Source organism: Danio rerio, chromosome 17, assembly GCF_052040795.2.
Source record: "Danio rerio strain M-AB ecotype USA chromosome 17, GRCz13ab, whole genome shotgun sequence".
Taxonomy (NCBI): domain Eukaryota; kingdom Metazoa; phylum Chordata; class Actinopteri; order Cypriniformes; family Danionidae; genus Danio; species Danio rerio.
This window is the reverse complement of record NC_141037.1, coordinates 44,788,143-44,805,103: the sequence shown is the minus strand read 5'-3', so window position 1 is coordinate 44,805,103 and position 16,961 is coordinate 44,788,143. Positions and strand designations below refer to the sequence as shown.

General features: G+C 36.9%; 1 protein-coding gene across 19 annotated transcripts in view; it reads left to right on the top strand.

Annotated features, from left to right (window-relative positions):
- The window catches only part of ralgapa2 (Ral GTPase activating protein catalytic subunit alpha 2), a 324,396-nt gene that overhangs the window by 111,384 nt on the left and 196,051 nt on the right, over positions 1-16,961 (top strand). For 18 of the 19 annotated variants that reach the window (XR_015513714.1, XR_015513715.1, XM_087290968.1 and 15 more), the window contains exons 5-9: positions 1,988-2,031; positions 2,112-2,292; positions 12,092-12,207; positions 12,309-12,447; positions 14,225-14,427. Coding sequence is in view for 17 of the 19 variants with exons in the window: in XM_087290968.1 (XP_087147094.1) it covers positions 1,988-2,031; positions 2,112-2,292; positions 12,092-12,207; positions 12,309-12,447; positions 14,225-14,427 (683 nt within the window). In the remaining 2 variants the exon portion in view is untranslated. Of the gene's footprint in view, positions 1-1,987; positions 2,032-2,111; positions 2,293-12,091; positions 12,208-12,308; positions 12,448-14,224; positions 14,428-15,131; positions 15,234-16,961 lie in introns of those variants that run through there. The other variant, XM_087290971.1, reaches the window with a different exon arrangement.

Below are 16,961 nucleotides of genomic sequence, written 5' to 3'. Positions count from 1 at the left end.
AAGTGGGTTCAGGAGAGTCACCGTAACCTGGTTTAATACTTTTTCTGAGAAAATAATTAGCTACGGAGAGAGTGAGAGCAGGAGGTTAATAAATGAGAAATGCAAATGAGAGGCTTCGTTTGAAATGCAAATTACTAAATGAAATTATGCGTTTCGTTCCTGGTTTCAGTCTTGCATACAGGAAGACCCTCAAAGGAGGCGATAACCTCAATTAAAGCCGTGCACATTGAGACAGACTTACAGACGAGGCAAAGACAGGCAGAGAGAAGGAGACAGGCAGACATACTTAAATTACAGACAAGACAGACTTAAGGCAAACAGAAAGACAGACAAGACAGATTTAAATTACAGACAAGACAGAGCTAAACTGAACTTCAACTCTGAAAACCTGACAGACATGGTTTCAATTTGCTGGAACTTCTATGTTAAGTTGCTTGTTAAGTTGTACATGTGATATAGGTGAAAATAATAGCCATTAGTGTATGTGTGTGAAGAGTGTGCATGGGTGTTTCCCAGTGTTGGGTTGTGGCTGGAAGGGCATCCAATGCGTAAAAAATATGCTGGACATGTTGGCGGTTCATTCCGCTGTGGCGACACTTAATTAATAAAGGGACTAAGCTGAAGAGAAAATGGATAAATGAATAAAAGATTGATAAAGGATTTTAAACGTGGTGTGGCTCTGCTTCGTGTTTAATGTGTGACCAGCTTGAGGATGCCGCACCACAAAGCAAAACGTTTGTAAATTAAAGTGAAACTACATACTGCACACCATTGCAAATGAATGAAGCTAATTATGGACTACTGTTTTAAAGCTTGTTCTCTATGGCTGTGGAATAAAAGTAATCATGATATAATTTCCAAGTGTCATTTTTATAAAAACATTTATTTTTGCTTTAAAGGCATTTCTAAAGGTTTATAAACAAACAAATTATCTTCTCTTTTTTGGAATAAGAAATGTTCTTTATAATTCTTTCTTGATAAATTCTAGAAGTTCTTTCTTTATAATTGTTTATTGTAATTTGGCATTTCAATATTACAGCCAGAGCTTGTCCATCCTGAATATAACTTTTTTTTTTTTTTTTTTAATAAAACAGATTTAAGATGGCAGTTAGTAATATACAAAAGCATAAAAATAAGCAATGGGCAAAGATTAATCATGATTTTAAATGTGTGTGTACTGTGACTATTTTTGTGTAGATAAATACACACATGCATACATATATTTGAAAATATGTTTATTTATATTTAGATATAAAATGGATGTGTGTATGACACAAATTATATATAAGTTTAAATATGCAAAAATCATCTGTTTTTGTATAGTTTTTGTTTTTATTTATGTGTATGTATTACATTATCCTCACACACACACACACACACACACACACACACACAAAATATGTTTATTTTTTCCCCGATTTCTATTTAACAGAGAAGATTTTTTAGCACATTTCTAAACATAATAGTTTTAATAACTCATCTTTAATAACTGATTTATTTTATCTTTGCCATGATGACAGTACATAATATTTGACTAGATATTTTTCAAGACACTTCTATACATCTTAAAGTGACATGCAAAGGCTTAACTAGGTTAATTAGGTTACTAGGGTAGTTAGGCAAGTTATTGTATAACGATGGCTTGTTCTGTAGGCTATGGGAAAAAAATATAGCTTAAAGAGGGCTATTAATTTTGAACTTAAAATGTTTACAAAACAAATAAAAAAACAAATAAGACTTTCTCCAGAAGAAAAAAAATATTATCAGACATACTGTGAAAATTTCCTTGCTCTGTTAAACATAATTTTGGGGAAAAAAATAAAATAAAAAAAATGTAAAGGGGGTTTAATAATTCAGATTTCAACTGTATATATCATGGATTCTCACATTCTTACAAGTGTAAAGTGGTTAACTCTTGTTTATTGTCATTTCATAAAATCAAAACCCAACTTCTTCAATTTAATGAAGATTATCTTTTCTTCTACAGGTTCTATACTCAAAAAACTTTTGCACACTGGAAACTCTTTTAAGGTAAGAGAGTTAAAGAATCAAAAGGTGTTTGGTGAACTTTGTAGTGAACAGTGTGAATGCAGATGTGTTTGTGTGTGCAGATCCGCTGTGAGGGCATGCGTCTGTTCCTGCTCTGGCTGCAGGCTTTACAGAATCACTGTGCTGAAGAGCAGCTTCTCATCTTCGCCTGTCTGATCCCAGGATTCCCTGCTGTACCCTCATCTAGAGGACCCTGCACACTGGACACCATCATATACAACCCCTTCTCCAACCCACCCGATGGTAACAAACAATACTTTTACCCTTGTGTATTGTTCAAATTGACTACCTTTTTGTCATGTTCAGGCTGTTTTTACCTCATTGACTTCTATTATAGTCACATTTTTTGATTGCAAAGCCATGACACCAAATGCTCATTCGTTTTTGATTGGTGGTGGTTGTCCCTCTTCTTGTCATTTGTACTTTTGATCATCAGTTGACACCATTAACCCTTTAGAAAGGCTTTTGCAAAAAAGTTTTATGGCTTTTGATATGGAGTTCTGTGGAGTAAAACAGCAAATTATAGGATGTGTGGATGAATACTCTTACTATGTTTACTATGTTTTGAGAGCTGAGGTGCTTATTTTTTTTTTATTAACACAAACATTTTAAGATAAGTGTGCACACCTCTCTTTAACACTTATATAATGGAAGTCAATGTGGCAAAAACAACCACCGACAATGAAAAGGTATTCAATTTACCCAGAATGTATTGTTGAGTTTTTTAAAAATTCCAAACCATTTTCCTAAAATATGTTTCAAAATAAGATTAGTCACCGAAAATCTTTCAGTTTGCTGAAAAACACAGAGAAAGTTGTGGTCAAATTAAGACTCAAAATCACCTTAAAGTGGATGAAAACATCCCCAACAACCCACAAGGGTTAATCATGTCATACTATGTTCTTATTTTATGCAATACATTTTATTAGCAGATAAATGTCAGTAGCAGCAACAACTGTTTTAAGGGGTAGTTCACCCAAATCTAAGTTTCTACATGTTTTCGACATCTTCTTAAACCTTCACATTGTAACTATTTACGTGTGTCCAGTCGCAAAAACACCCTTGTTTATATTACATTTAGTCATTTAGCAGGTGCTTTTATACAAAGCGACTTACAAATGAGGACAAGGAAGCAATTTACACAACTATAAGAGCAACAATGAATAAGTGCTGTAGGCAAGTTTCAGGTGTGTAAAGTCTAAGAAGGAAAGCATTAGTAATGTAAGAATTATTATTACTTTTTTTTGTGGCCGAAAACATCATGTAAACAGCCCCTAAATAAAACAGTCAAACAAACACACTACCTGACAAAACTCTTGTCACCTATCCAAGTTTTAGGAATAACAAATAAATGTGACTTCTAGTTAATCATTTGGTATAAAAAGTGGCTTATATGAAAGACAAAGGCCTCTAGATTATGCTTATTTTACCAAAAAACAACAGCATGATTTTATCTTGATTTTTAATGATTTAATAGGACATTTAGGTCTGACTTTGTTTAGACAAGAGTCTTGTCACTTAACAGAAGTAATGTACAGTATAGAATATAAAGTCATGGTGCAGTGGAAAAAGAATTAATATTGGGCAGGGTTGGGCGATGTCGACCAATTTGGCATCGTACAATGTCTAATGTGAAACATTGCGTTAGACGATGAATAACATATTTATGAATAATTCATTCATTCATAATGAATAAATTATTTGTAGCCTACTGTTTCAACTACCTGACCAGCATGGTCTTTGTTTTACTCATAAACAAATCATAAATAAATACAGATAAGTTACACACACATTACCACCTGTCATTCACTTTTTCAACGGGACTCTGGCATGAATAGGCAGAGTGATTTGTGTTGTTATAATGGAGTCGACAAAGTTGGTCGGTAAAAAAGGTGCACAACCAACAGTATTTGAGGTTTTCACTAAAATTACTATGTACAAGTGTGAAAGTAAAAGATTGAAGCTGTGACATCGTACCTAATAGATTTAAAAAACCGAAGAGTATTTGAATAGGGACACAATGAATTAAATATCCTGTTCAACAACTATAGTGAGACATGATCCAGCAGTACATCCTTGATAAATTATCCGATGTGCAGTGCTCTCTGGAGCTCAGACGAGCTTATGACAGTGTGTGTGGCTGTGTGTGTGTGTGGTCACCAAGCGGCAACCTCCCGCTCTCCCTCGGGAGGCCAATGCGGAAGTAACTGAAACTACAATTCATCATAAATCCGGTAGTCCTGGCTCTATAATAGAGCAAATTTCAATTTAGCCCACTGTTAGAATGGCCAACTTTACAGCAGAAAAAAAGGTGTTTACAGCCTGGTACAAAGCCTGGTACAAAGAGTGATTTTGGTTCATATAGCTAATATTACCCTTCATGACAACTGTAAGGGGGTGCATTTTTTTATACCTCATCCGTTTCTTTTATATTAGGTTATATTGAGTTTGCATAAATAAGGGCGTGGCCACTTGATTGACAGCTAGGTCTCGCTGTCCCCGTCACGACACCTCAGCTGACTCTGGCACATTAGCCTCTGATTTCGGCATAGTCGTCATATTTTTGTCTTGTTTTATGTGGCTTTACACAGTCAGTTGCCTTTTGGGATTATTTCCTACAATTATCAGATGATATAGATGCTCTGTGCACTTAATTGTGCTCACAAACCATTCACTTGGCCTCCGTTTCCCATGTGAGTAAAGTTATATACTTATATACCATCTCTATAAATGCATTTGTTTTATTTAAGATCATTTATCATTTATAATGTTCTTTAGAGCTGTAATGCACTGCAGAATCTGACAGATTGATTAGATGTGGACTGTAGAACAGTCATCTGAAGTGTTAGCATACAGAGTTATGCTAGATTTCATCAATAGTCTTGTATTTACTAACACAGACTATATCTGAAGTGTTTGGAAGTAATTCGCATTTTCCTCCTGTAGGAAAACATCTTAAGAACAATACTAAGTGGCTCAATGTATTACAGCAGTATTTTTAAAAGACTAAACACTTTATTGATATAGTGTACAGCCAAGCATATGTGGTCAGAATACAAGCGAGTTGCAGGTGGTAAAGTATTACGGTTTTCCTAAAGTAAAGTGTGTCTGAGCCAGATCCAAGCAAAATGCCAGCAGGTGTCTGTAGCTCTGCTCACTCTCCGCCTCTTTGCCTTTGTTTGGTATCCTGCCGTGAGTGCGATGACGCGCGAGCAAAATGGCGACGGTTGTCCGTGCCTACTTGTAGCTACTTTTGCGCTCTTCAGAAACCTATGGGTGACGTCACGGATACTTCGTCCATATATTTTACAGTCTATGGTGGTCATGTGATGTGCGTTTTCAGTGGACAGAGAAAATGCTATATTAAAACTAAGATGTGTTAGTGTAAATAAGGCTTAAGTGTGTATTTTTTGCGAGTGGGTTTGCGACAGAGGCGGTCGAAGGATCGGCGATTCTGGCACAGCTTCATGTTATCTATTGACCTTTGGCGAGGAACAATGGCATTGTCTATCAGCCCAACCCTAATATTGTGTATTACTGCAATGAGCTTGGAGAACTGCATCCATACATCTCTGCAGTAACTCAAACAACTTATTAATAAAGTCATCTGGAATGGCAAAGAAAGCGTTCTTGCAGGACTCCCAGAATCCATCAAGATTCTTTGGATTCATCTTCAATGCCTCCTACTTCATCTTACCCCAGACATGCTAAATAATGTTCATGTCTAGTGGCTGGGCTCTCCAATCCTGGACCACCTTGACCTTCTTTGCTTTCAGGAACTTTGATGTGGATGCTGAAATATATAAAGGAGCGCTATCCTGCTGAAGAATTTGCCCTCTCCTGTGGTTTATAATGTAATGGGCAGCACAAATGTCTTGATACCTCAGGCTGTTGATGTTGCCATCCACTCTGCAGATCTCACACACAACCCCTTACTACCCAAACTACGATTTTTCCTTCACCAAACTGATTTCTGTGAGAATCTTGGGTCCGTGTGGGTTCCAGTAGGTCTTCTGCTGTATTTGTGATGATTTTAATGCAGTTCTACAGATGATTCATCAGTTGAATCGACCTTCTGACACTTTTCCAAATGATCAACTAGAAGTCAAGTTATTATTTCTTGCTCTTACAACTAAGATTGACGACAAGGCTTTTGTTAGGTCATGTAGTAAGTAAGACTGTTAAATTTTTATGCTTAGTAGTAAACATCTTATGATAATAATAAAAAAAAGCTTTCCGTTTAACCTACTTGGTTGCCTGTTAACTGGTCAACATGAGCATTCAGTTTAAATGAATTGTGTGGAAGGAAAAGCTTGGCCTATATGTTATATTCAATGCATTAATGGCTGAAGGTCAGCTCCTTTCACTTAGGCTGGTATGTCATTGATGTTGAATTGTAAAGGGATTCATGTCTTTGCCAAAGTGCTATCATTTTGTCTATGTCAGCTGTCTATTGTACTTTTACTGTACTCCTCAAACTTTGTTTGCCATTTCATTCAGAGTAGCAGCTTAAAGTAGACTTTCAGACTAGCAGTATAATCATTGACTGCCATCTTTGTAAATAATAAATAATTTACAAAAGTTATCCAGATTAAATCCAGTTCATTTTTAATCAGCATAACAGTTTAATATTTTAAAGTTTTTAATAAGTTTTTTGTTTTTGATTCTTTATTTTATGCCTTATTACCTAGACAAAAAAAAAAAAAAAACATGTTTTTTTTTTGTTTTTTTGTTGTTTTTTTATTCATTGGCTTTTTGGGTTATTGACAAAAAATATCCACAAAAGTTTAAAATGTTGTGTTTATTTGGATAGTCTTCACAGATGTTAACACAACCTTAATCATTTTAGAACTTTAAGTACAATTGGTAGAAGTAAAAATTGAAACAGGATATTCATGTATCAGATGACTTAGACAACTCTTTCAGGCTTCATTTGAAAACAGTTTATATCAATCTATAAACTTTTTCAGTTCATTTTTATTTCTATAGCACTTTGACAGTGACAGTTGGGTTTAGGGGTGGGGTTTGGTGCTACGCGTCCTTTTTTAAAATCATACATTTTCATATGATTGTACGAATGAGCCACTAAACTGATAAAACGTAAAATACTTAAGCTTCCTTGTGAGATCAGGCCAGATACTTATACTTAAGGTAAATGTATTGTTTACAAGCTGTTCATAAACGCATTCAGCAGTTGTCTGAGCAATTACATAAGAAGTGACACATTTAGTAAATTGTAGAAAATGTTTCTTTGATCTTCATAAAGCTGCTTCTGCGACCTGTCACACCTCTGTATTTATTAATTCATTAATTTTCTGTTTGGCTTAGTCCCTTTATTAATCTGGGGTCGCCACAGCAGAATGAACCGCCAACTTATCCAGCACATGTTTTGCGCAGCGGATGCCCTTCCAGCTGCAACCCATATCTGTCAAATCCCTCTTTAAATCAAGTCAAAACAACATTTTTTTTTTTTCATAATTGAAATGTCTGGCATTAAACTATGTGTGCGTAGGCTGAAAAGTCACCTAATCTGCTCCTGCGTCATAAACTACAGGGCGCAGGAGATTGGTTGCTGTCACCTCAGCAGCCAATGAGCCTGCTCCTCTTAAGCTCCACGTCATTCAATGCTTTTTAAGCTGCGGTGCGTTTTCGAAGACCCTCCTCCACCCCAGCTCCACTTGTGTTTAGATCTGCTACGGATGTTAAGTCATAATATGTTTGCAGCTGCAGGGTGTTATATTCTCAGATGGCATGTCTGTGTCACTTCATTAGGTACACCTGTCCAACTACTCGTTAACACAGATTTTTAATCAGCCAGTCACATGGCAGCAACTCATTGCATTTAGGCATGTAAACAGTCAAGACAATCTGCTGCAGTTTAAACTGAGCATCAGAATGGGAAAAAAAAGATGATTTAAGTCGGGTTATCAAACTTTTTGGACACATGCCTCCTAAGTTTGTCCAATTTCACTCGCGTCATCCCCTCCAACTTATTGCGACATTTGATGGTAAGGTTCAAATTTGGCATCAACAACATGAAATCATGGTTCCATCCAGCCTTGTATCAATGGTTCAGGGTAGTAGTGGTGGTATAATGGTGTGGGGGATATTTTCTTGGCACTCTTTGTGCTCATTAGTACCAATTGAGCATAGTTTCAACACCACAGCCTACCTGAGTATTGTTGCTGACCATTTCCATCCCTCTATGACCACAGTTTATCTTCTGAAGGCTACTTCCAGCAGGATAACGCGCCATTTCATAAAGCGTGAATCATTCGCTTGTCATAAAGCGCAAGATTCGCTTCATGGATGTGCAGCCCACAAATCTGCAGCAACTGCTTGATGCTATCATGTCAAAATAGATCAAAATTTCCGAGGAATATTTCCACCTTGTTGAATCTATGCCACGAAGGATTCTGAAGGCAAAAGGGGGTCCAACCCGGTACTAGTAAGGTGTACTTAATAAAGTGTCTCTTAAGTGTATATACTGACAGTAGCAGTACTTACTTTGCCATAATAATCAATCAGCAGCAGTGTAGCAGACTTATACCGCCAAGACCAAATACATCAACATTGTCATAAACATATTCAATGACATACTAAATCCTGAGAGTGTTCATGACAGAAAGCTTGTAAATGGCAGTTGAACAACAAATAATTTTAGTGAAGTTCAGCTATAAACAAAAAACAGTCCAGACCTAAACATTGATCTTGATTTAAGATCTTAATTCCTAATGCATTAAAACCCCTGATACCTTCCCTGCCTTGCCTGAAGTACTTAATAACCCACTTGTACAGTGCTCGCTAATGTACCCTTCATTCATTTTATTTCTCACATCTACTATGTTTCTGTCTAGGAATGTAATTTTTAATGATTGCCATTAATGGCACAAAGGCACTTTAAATCTGGTAAGAGAGTATAATAATCAAATGGCAGCACAGCATCCTGAAATAAAATAGGTCAGAGTCTGTTAAATGCTAAAATGAATGATTTCCCTTGATGTTTCCTCTCAGAATAGATTTTATTGATGCCCTTGAACTAGTAATGACCCGTTCATTTCAAGCATTACCGATGTGTTTGAAATCAGTGAATATTCTTCTCTGTCAGCGCTGACATGCTTTATGTTTGAATAGATTTCATTAGTGAAATGCAAAGACTGTTCACACTGAAGGTTGTTCTGCCATTTCCTATTATTAAAGCAGTGGCACATTTTAAAGGCATAGTATTATGCAAAAATTACTTTCATAAGGGGTTTGAACACGGTTGTGGGGCAACAGTGTGTGAATATAGCCAACCTCTAATGGTAAAAACTAATAAACAATTTTTTTTTAATAATCACACTTTATACTTATTAGAAACAATCAGCATAAATACTTTGATTAACATTGTCCTTTAGTACATGTCATCAGAGAAAGTCTTAACTATTAGTGATGATCTCTCCCTCATTAGCATAGACAGCCCTGAGTGAGAAGCAGCCATCCATTCCATTTAAAGTTTTTGCATCTTATCTGCTGATAATAATGTCAGCGACTAAAATGCATTACAAATGTGTGAGTTTTAGAATGCACAACTGAACACTGTAATCTTCATTGTTACAACCCCTGGGCAGTCTAGGGAAGTGGGGTTGCACACTTGGATTGAGGACAGAAACTCAAAGAAAATTGTACCTCAAAGTAAGAACAGATAACAATAACTTGTGTACAATTAATAGTTGTTTATTTACAGGTGGTAATGGTGAAACAGTGAGTGAGTTATTTACAATATTAACAATTTTAGAAACTATAAACAATTAAATTTAGCTGGAAGGTACTATGGGTGGGCTAAAGAAAAGAACCAGTCAAAACCAAAACAGCCTTCCTAATATCCAACTAATCTGATAAAGATGTTTTAAAATATAGCTGCAAGCAGCAATTATTGGGGCCAAGCAGCCTAGCGGCCACATCATTAACAACCACATGGCAACAAGGTACAAAGCAACTGGAAAATTCCATAATATTATGTCATTATCTTTAAGTATCGCAGAGATACAGCCTCAGATGTAGTTTGGCATCATACCAGCACATTTGTCAGTGCAGTAAACAAAAACCATTAGACCTCAAATTCCATAACTTTTTGTCAGCATGGTCTAAAGAAGATCTGATCTCTATGTGTGAGAAGTTCGAAAAAGTAGGTTTTTGACTTGAGGCTGGGGCAGCATGGTGGCGCAGATGGTAGCACAATCACCTCACAGCTAGAAGGCTGCTGGTTCGAGCCCCCCGCTGGGTCAATTGGCATTTCTGTTAATGCTTTCTGGAGTGCTCTGGGTGCTCTGGTTTCCCCGACAAGGCCAAAAAAAATTTAATTGGGTAGGCTACATTGTCCGTAGTGTGCGTGTGTGAATGAGTATGTATGGATGTTTCCCAGTGATGGGTTGCAGCTGGAAGGGCATCCGCTGTGTAAAATATATGCTGGATAAGTTTAGTCCCAGATTAATAAAGGGACTAAGCCAAAAAAAAAATAAAAAAAAAAATAATGAATGACTTTTATTTAATTTAGTTTAATTTAGTTTATTAATTTAGTTAATTAAGGCATAATTAGTATCGATATTCTCAGGACAACCCAAGGAAAATAGCAAGACAAGTATCATAACAATAGGCAAAATTAGTCGATATTAGCACTTTTAAAAATATTGTTATAACGTTTGACTAAAAGGTGATTCTGTGATGAAACTTTTGAGCCCCTTTAGGGCACAGTCTCGAAAACACATACCATGTTTCATAACAATTCGCAAATGCGTTCATAAATTATAGCAATTTTTGTCATTATTCAAAATGGCTGATGGCTAAAAAATCTGACATCATTCGATTCGGCATGCTGTGCCGGATGTAAAGAGACAAATTTAATGAATTATAGACAAAGGGTTTAGAAGTTATTAGCAAAAAAAAACATTTTTGTATCTCTGGACCATTTGGGGGCAGTGCGCCGAAACACTGCAGCAAACTTAATACATTGGTTGTGATGACACACACCAATGGTGTTACGGAGAAATTCAAGTCCATTTTCGCAACTTCTTCATTAAATTTTTTCACAAATTAATTGAAAATGGTTTATCTAATCAACTTGAATTCAATAACTTTTGTTCAGCATTTTCTGTAGAAAATGTGATTCAATTTTGGTGAAAATTGGACAAACGGCCAAATGAAAGTTTGTTCAAATAGGTTTTGTGAAAAATTCGAAATAGCGAAAATTACATGATGGAAAATGATGTCATACGGTGCATTTGAATCCTTGAGCCAAGAAAAAGCCGGAAGAATAAGAACCTTCAGTGCTGGGCCCTAATAAACCTTTAACGTCAATGATGTCCTACTTAATCTACATTAACAACTTAGCCAAAAATACTAGGATTGCACACACCCGCTTAGCTAATGTATCTGTTGAAAGTTAGAAGTCTACATATTGAAATGTATGTCATGTGACTTACTTGCCTACCAGCCTTTCCAACCTCAATGATAAACATGAGGGTAACAAAAGTCAATCAACATCAACACAGTGTAAATTAAATAAACAATTAAACAACAAAAAAAAATAAAAAAATCTAATCAAACAGAGACATTAAAACTATTAGAATACCAAGCAAACAAAACAAGCCGAAGGCAAAGTCAAACTGCTGCAATGAAGAGTTTTTAAAGGAGAGCTGGCATGAGGGGATTGGTTCAAAACGGTACCGAGTTGTAGAGCAGGCACCAATCAGGATGAAGCAGTGACGGGGTTGGTTGCAGCAGTGAAAAGTAAAACAGCCAACCAGGGACTGAAGTAAACAAACAACGAAGTGAACTAGGGTGGTAAAAAAAAAAAAAAAAAAAAAAAACACAATGAGACCCAAAAAACAAGAAATAAACAAAAATCTGCTGGCACGTAACATACATAGACTGCCTTTTTTTATTTATAAAAATTTATATTTATTTTGACATTTTACAAATCCATCATATGCTTCGTAACACATACATTTCAAATGATCCAGATGTCTGCGTATATCAACATTCAGTCTTTGCATTGTTGTAGCTAAGATTGTGCCAGAGGAGATCACTCCGCTGGTGCCTGCAGTTCCTGGAGAGAAGGTGGCGGACGACCACACCTGCTCTGTCCTGCAGATCGTGCTGAAGGTCATAGTTCTCCAGGTGAGTTTTCCAGCTGCGTCTGGCCTGCTTTCTGCCTGCTGCTCATGAATGGATTTCTGTGATGTAATCTATTCCCCTGGTTTCTTTTTCTCCCCCTGCAGGCATCCAGCTTGGACTGGAAAAACAAAGAGAACCAGGACACAGGCTTCAGATTTCTCTTTTCCCTCTTCAAGAAATACTACCTGCCTCACCTCTTCCCCACTTTCTCAAAACATACCAACCTTTACAAGCCACAGTTAGGTGGGTTTGTGAGCAAAAACTGTTTGGTCTAAACAAGATTTCAGGAGCCTGTCTTAATTTCAATTCGTCTTTATTTCTATAGCACTTTTACAAGTTTCTGTCAAAGCAGCTTAACATAGAAGTTCTGCTAAATCGAAACTGTGTCAGTCCAGTATTCAGAGTTTAAGTTCAGTTAAGTTAAGTTCAGTGTGGTTTAATTTTCACTGCTGAAAGTCCAAAAACTAAAGAGAAAGTTCACTGATGCGCAGCTCCACAAGTCCCGAACCATGCAAGCCAATGGCGACAGAGGTGTTTTACAATTCTTGAATCTGTGTAAAGAGACACCATTTTGACCAATTTTCTGATCAAGATTTGCAATTTATTATTTGGCTTGCTAATTGAACAGCCCTTGTTGATATCAGTTAATGCAGGGTGTCCACATGGTATTAAAAAGTATTAAAAACCTTAAATGCTGTTTAACAAGTCATTCAATTTGGCATCTGTATGCTAAAGTTTGCCTGAATTTAATTTGGGGTGCTTATGTTGAAATCCAGTTTATGAAATCCTGCTAGATTTGACATTGCTGCTTTGTTTACTGCAGCAGCCAAATGAACAATGTTATTCCTGCTGTTATGGGCACCACCTACTGGATTTGCATTGTTTTTCAGTGTATGTGTAACAGTTTAGTTTAGGATTAGTTTCTAACAAGCTGATAAATTTTGTTCAAGTTTAAATGTCGGCAATGTTACTAGTTGAAACCTAAAGTGGTGATGAAACCTAAAGTCAGCCTGTCGTGATAGTCAATATATTGTCTTATTGAGCGATATATGAAAATGAGGGTGGTTAATTTTGCAGATGCTATGTATTGTATAAAGAAATTTAAGATGATGATGACTAGTCTACATAATATAACAAGCTAAGTTTATTGTTGAACGCATTGCATTCTGCTTTCCGTGGAAGGTGGGGCTTATGCAGCATCTCCAAGCATGCGCACACACACACACACACACACACAGAGATAGAGTGCTTGCGAGAGAGAGAGTGGATAGTGGCAGTTAAGAAGACAAGACGTGAATCCACTGACTCGTGTTTACTTAGATCACACCTAAAACATAACCACCCTACCGGTTTTTTTCAAGAGGGTATTCCAGTTACAGTTAACTGTAATGGATGTATTTATCTGCCAGTGCAAATATAATTGTGATAGTGTGAAATGGCACACACTCACAGACAGGTACCATTATTTAGCTAAAAAGATGTTGCTGTTAAAAAAACTTGAAAAAAGAGAATTAAAAAAAATAGGCTGCAAACATTGAACAAACAGTTCTATCTTGGAATTGGCCAAAAAAATGGCACCTGAGATGCATTAAAAGTGTAGTTTAGACTTTTTTTGTTTACATTTACTGTTTATTATTAATTATTTGTTTTAAGAATTTTTTTTTGTTTCAATTTCAAACCTAAATATTCTTTAAATTAAAATGTTCTTTGAAACATTCCGTGTACCTGAATTATTACACTATTATGTTAATAAATAATGTTAAAAATGTATTATTTTGTATTAGTGATATAAGTTATAAAATTACTGTAATATCATTTATAGCAATTAATTTGGGTGCAATATATCGCCCAGCAAAAAAAATAGATATCGTCATAGCCCTAGCAATGAGGTCTTAAAATGTATCAAACGAGTCTTAAAAAATGTCTTAAAAACCTTTGAATATCTCTCTGATTTAAGTATATACCCTTTAATAAGACCTCCTGTTGTTATTTCTTATTTTTCCTTTACTTTCTCTTTTAGATCTTCCCATTCACAGACCAAAGCCCTTGTATGTTCCAGTGACTCGTAACAATGAGAGCACATACTGCACTAGGGATCAGTATCTGGCTCCTCGCGTGGCCTTCATCACGTGGCTCGTCAACTTCTTCCTGGAGAAGAAGTATGTGAACTCGACCACGAGCAACTCCAAGAATGGAGGAGAGGTCTTGCCTAAACTCATCCAGGTGAGAGGAAGCTTCGTGATGGAGAACCACTAAATCTCTGCCCATTAGATGGATAAGCATAGTCTTATGTGGCAACACTATGAAAAACACCATAAATCAGTTCTGGTATTGTTTTAGATGTATTTAAATGCATTTATCCAGTATTTCAAACATGAGAAAATTACTGACAGCCTTCAGGATGGAATGTTTGAACCATTGGGTGGACATGGTCCTCCAGAATGGTTTGGTAGTCCTTGACCCATCTTACACAAATATTGGGTCTAGGGGGATTTGAAATCTTCAAATCGCTTCATCTGTTAGTCACCTAGAACAAAGTAGGTCTTAAAAAAAGGAACTTAATAAAACTTACACGTGTGGAATTTCACTTATGTAAGCTGCGTTTGCAGTGATTTTACTTATGCAACAAAGTTTGCAGGGATTTTGCTCTATAATAGCTTATGATCACTACTTCAACCTGTATATTAGCAGATATGCACCAATTGATTAACCTGGGACTTGAATTGGATAATATTTGGCCAATTTTGGCCAGTCATCTGGCCAATTTCAGCTATTTTGTTCTGTTTAGCAGCAGCGCAATATTCTGTACAGTGAAGAGTGCCAAGAATGGTATTTATTTTACTTTTTTTTCACATTTGGTACTGTCAATTGGTCTTAATTTATTCTTTGGGGTATTAAAAGGGTCTTAAAAAGTCTTAAATATAACTCTTTTGCTGAGTTCGGACTGCATGATTTTTGTTCCGAAGTATGTGAACTTGACCAAAAGCAACTCCAAGAATGAAGGAGAGGTCCTACTTAAACTCATCCAGGTGAGAGGAAACTTTGTGACGGAGAACAACTAAATCTCTGTCCATTAACTACATGGATAGCATCCTCTTATGTGGGAACACTATGAAAAACACCATAAATCAGTTCTGGTATTATTTAGTATGTATTTTATTGCATTTATTCAGTATTTCAAACATGAGAAAATTACTAACCTTCAGGATAGAACGTTTGAACCATTGGATGCACATGGGTCTCCAGAATGTTTTGGTAGTCCTTGGCCCATCTAGTACAAGTATTGGACTTAGGGAATGCTATTATATTGCAGCCCAAACCATCATTAATCCACCCCCATGTTTTACTCTGGGCTTGCAATAGTCTGAGTGGAATGTTTCTTTGGGGCTTCTCCACACTGTAACTCTCTTGGATGTTGGAAAGACAATGAAGGTGGACTCATCAGAGAACAATACATGTTTCACATTGTCTATAGATCAGTCCCAAGTTTTTTCTTCTGGCACTAACATTTGAAACCAACATTTAGCATTGGCATGTGTGACCAAAGGATATATATGTATATTGCATATTAAAATGTGGACATATCTTGACCCTGTGGAGTTTACTTTTGGTGGAACAGATTGGGTGGAAGCAGGAGAGTTGAGGTGCACATGTATTTCTACTGTGTGTTGGGCAGCTGTGGTTTTAGTTTTTATGGATACAATCCGTGTTAAGCCTGGTTTATACTTCTGCGTCGAGTGATTGCCATGACCCATGGCACATGCCCATTTATACTTTATATCATGCATGCTGTTTGTGTTGCTCTGCAATAGCACTTCTGAAATGCAAGCTGGCAAGGTTATTATGTTCCTCTGTGTCGAGTTTCTTTGCGGGTATTTTGTTTTTTCTAAACGATTTTCTTAACGTACAAGTGGCTCAAAGTTGCTCATTTTGAGGTGGGAACCAGCAGAACTGCAACAACTTTAATCCTAATGTAAACACAAAACAAAAGTTTCCATCTGGATCTCCTTCACAGCACTCGACACTTGTAAACACTCGCTTCAATGGGCTCGCGCTGCTCTCAGCCGTGTCTACACTCATCAGAGCTACCAATCACAAAGCTTGCGCTACGCGTCATTGCGACATGTAGTTACAGTTTTTAAGAGGTGCACATCAGCATCGCCAACAGTTACAGCGAGGACTAAGCGACCACCCGTAGGCTGCTCTGGAGCATACGCGTGTGCTTAACACAGAAGTATAAATCAGCCTTTAGTGTAACCCCGCCAGTCCTACACCACCCAACCTGCTCCGAGTTGGGATCGAACCGGCGACTTTCCACATAGGAGTTGCTTGCTCTAACAAGGAGGCTAAAAACTATGTGATCAGAGGAGTGAGGTTTACCTGCAAAGCACTTCACCAGCTGGCCTCTGTTACATTAGCATTAGCACACGGGCATCCTTTTCAGAGAGCCTCCTCTTGCATCCACAGTTACTCCTGTTGGATGTGGTTTGTCTTTTTTGGTGGTATGCTGATATTACACTGGAAATCGGGGCTCTTGATATCACAATAGCTTGCTGTCTTGGTCACAGAGAGATGCGCACCGACATATTGTTCCCATGATATGTCACCCAAAATGTTTTGTACATCGCAATATTGTTGGCAAGACTGTGCTATTACTCAGCTAATTAAACCATCACACTCTACTCTTACTGGTGAAATGTGCAATTAATGAAAAATGGCCTGCAGGCTGGTCAAATTAACCCAACACTAAAGTGAAA